General features: G+C 43.3%; 1 protein-coding gene across 1 annotated transcript in view; it reads left to right on the forward strand.

The window, feature by feature from the left end:
* The window catches only part of LOC101849097 (endoglucanase 4), a gene marked incomplete in the record, with an annotated part of 43,502 nt that overhangs the window by 39,701 nt on the left and 2,597 nt on the right, over positions 1 to 1,204 (forward strand). The window contains 1 exon segment of the mRNA XM_035973313.1: positions 985 to 1,175. Coding sequence (XP_035829206.1) covers positions 985 to 1,175 — 191 coding nt within the window.

Raw genomic sequence — 1,204 nt, forward strand, 5'->3', positions numbered from 1 at the left:
CCCCCAATATAAAACAAGATCCCAAATTAAATCCAAACAAACAAACGGACCAAAATATACAACAACATAAACAAAAAGAAAAACAACAACCCGCCCTTAACTTAACATTACACCGAGATGTATACGAGTGGGCTTAGCCTATACGTGTACCAGTACCATGTACGGAAGCTGCAGCGCTATATTATTATTACAGTACAGTACCCGTCAAGATTCTCTACTTGGTACCCGTTTATTTGTTCGCAAGGAAGGAGATAGGAAATGGCCGTTTGCACAGGTAACTGTCTTATACAGGTGGCCGTCAAAGCAGGGTTGACTATACATGTATTAAACTTCAGCATTCAGTGTAGAAACTGGCATTAAAAGTACAATGTATACAAATACACTTACCATGCACATGTAATTTCTTTGTGGATGCCATCATTGGCCTACCTCAGCCGTGTCTAATCGGTAAAACTGTTTGAACACTCTCTTCCCGCTCCTCAAAGACAATAATTATAATCGAGTGAAATGGATCATCGCTGTTTAATGGAAAGGGTCGACGCAACCATCAAAGGGGGAGTATCAGTATCACTTGATAAAAAAACATTTGAGCTGTATCACTTGCTTCACTACTGTGCTAAAATGGTCAAAAGTTCATAACGAATACAAGACTAGTCAGTCAGACATTCGTCTACCACTATCATGTAAATGTTTTTAGTGTGGTTGTTATGGTAAGAGTTTTGAGGCACCTGCAACACGGTAAGGACATAAGAAGTAGGAGAGTCGTAAAAGTAAAAGGACGACAGATGATGGATGGACAAGAAGAAGCAAACCACTCACACACGTGAATGTTTAGGAAATGATCTGCACTGAATTTGTCAAATAATCCACGTGCTTGATAGGTGCATAAACCATTAAAATTTTCATCGATACAACTATTCATTGTCCATCCATTTCTGCCAAGGACCTTAGAACATATATTATTTATCCTTGATCTATTGCTAGCTCCTGCCCGGTGATCCCGGCACAGTGTGGCTCTTACGTGCTGCGGAGCCACGCCCCCAACACCCACACTCTGTACGGAGCCCTGGTGGGCGGGCCAGGCCGCAGTGACGACTACAAGGACGACCGGGAGAACTATCAGAACAACGAGGTGGCCACAGACTACAATGCTGGGTTCACCACCGCTGTGGCTGGTGAGTGAGGGTGTGGGAGAGAGAGAGAG

This window comes from Aplysia californica, unplaced genomic scaffold, assembly GCF_000002075.1.
Source record: "Aplysia californica isolate F4 #8 unplaced genomic scaffold, AplCal3.0 scaffold01130, whole genome shotgun sequence".
NCBI classification, from domain to species: domain Eukaryota; kingdom Metazoa; phylum Mollusca; class Gastropoda; order Aplysiida; family Aplysiidae; genus Aplysia; species Aplysia californica.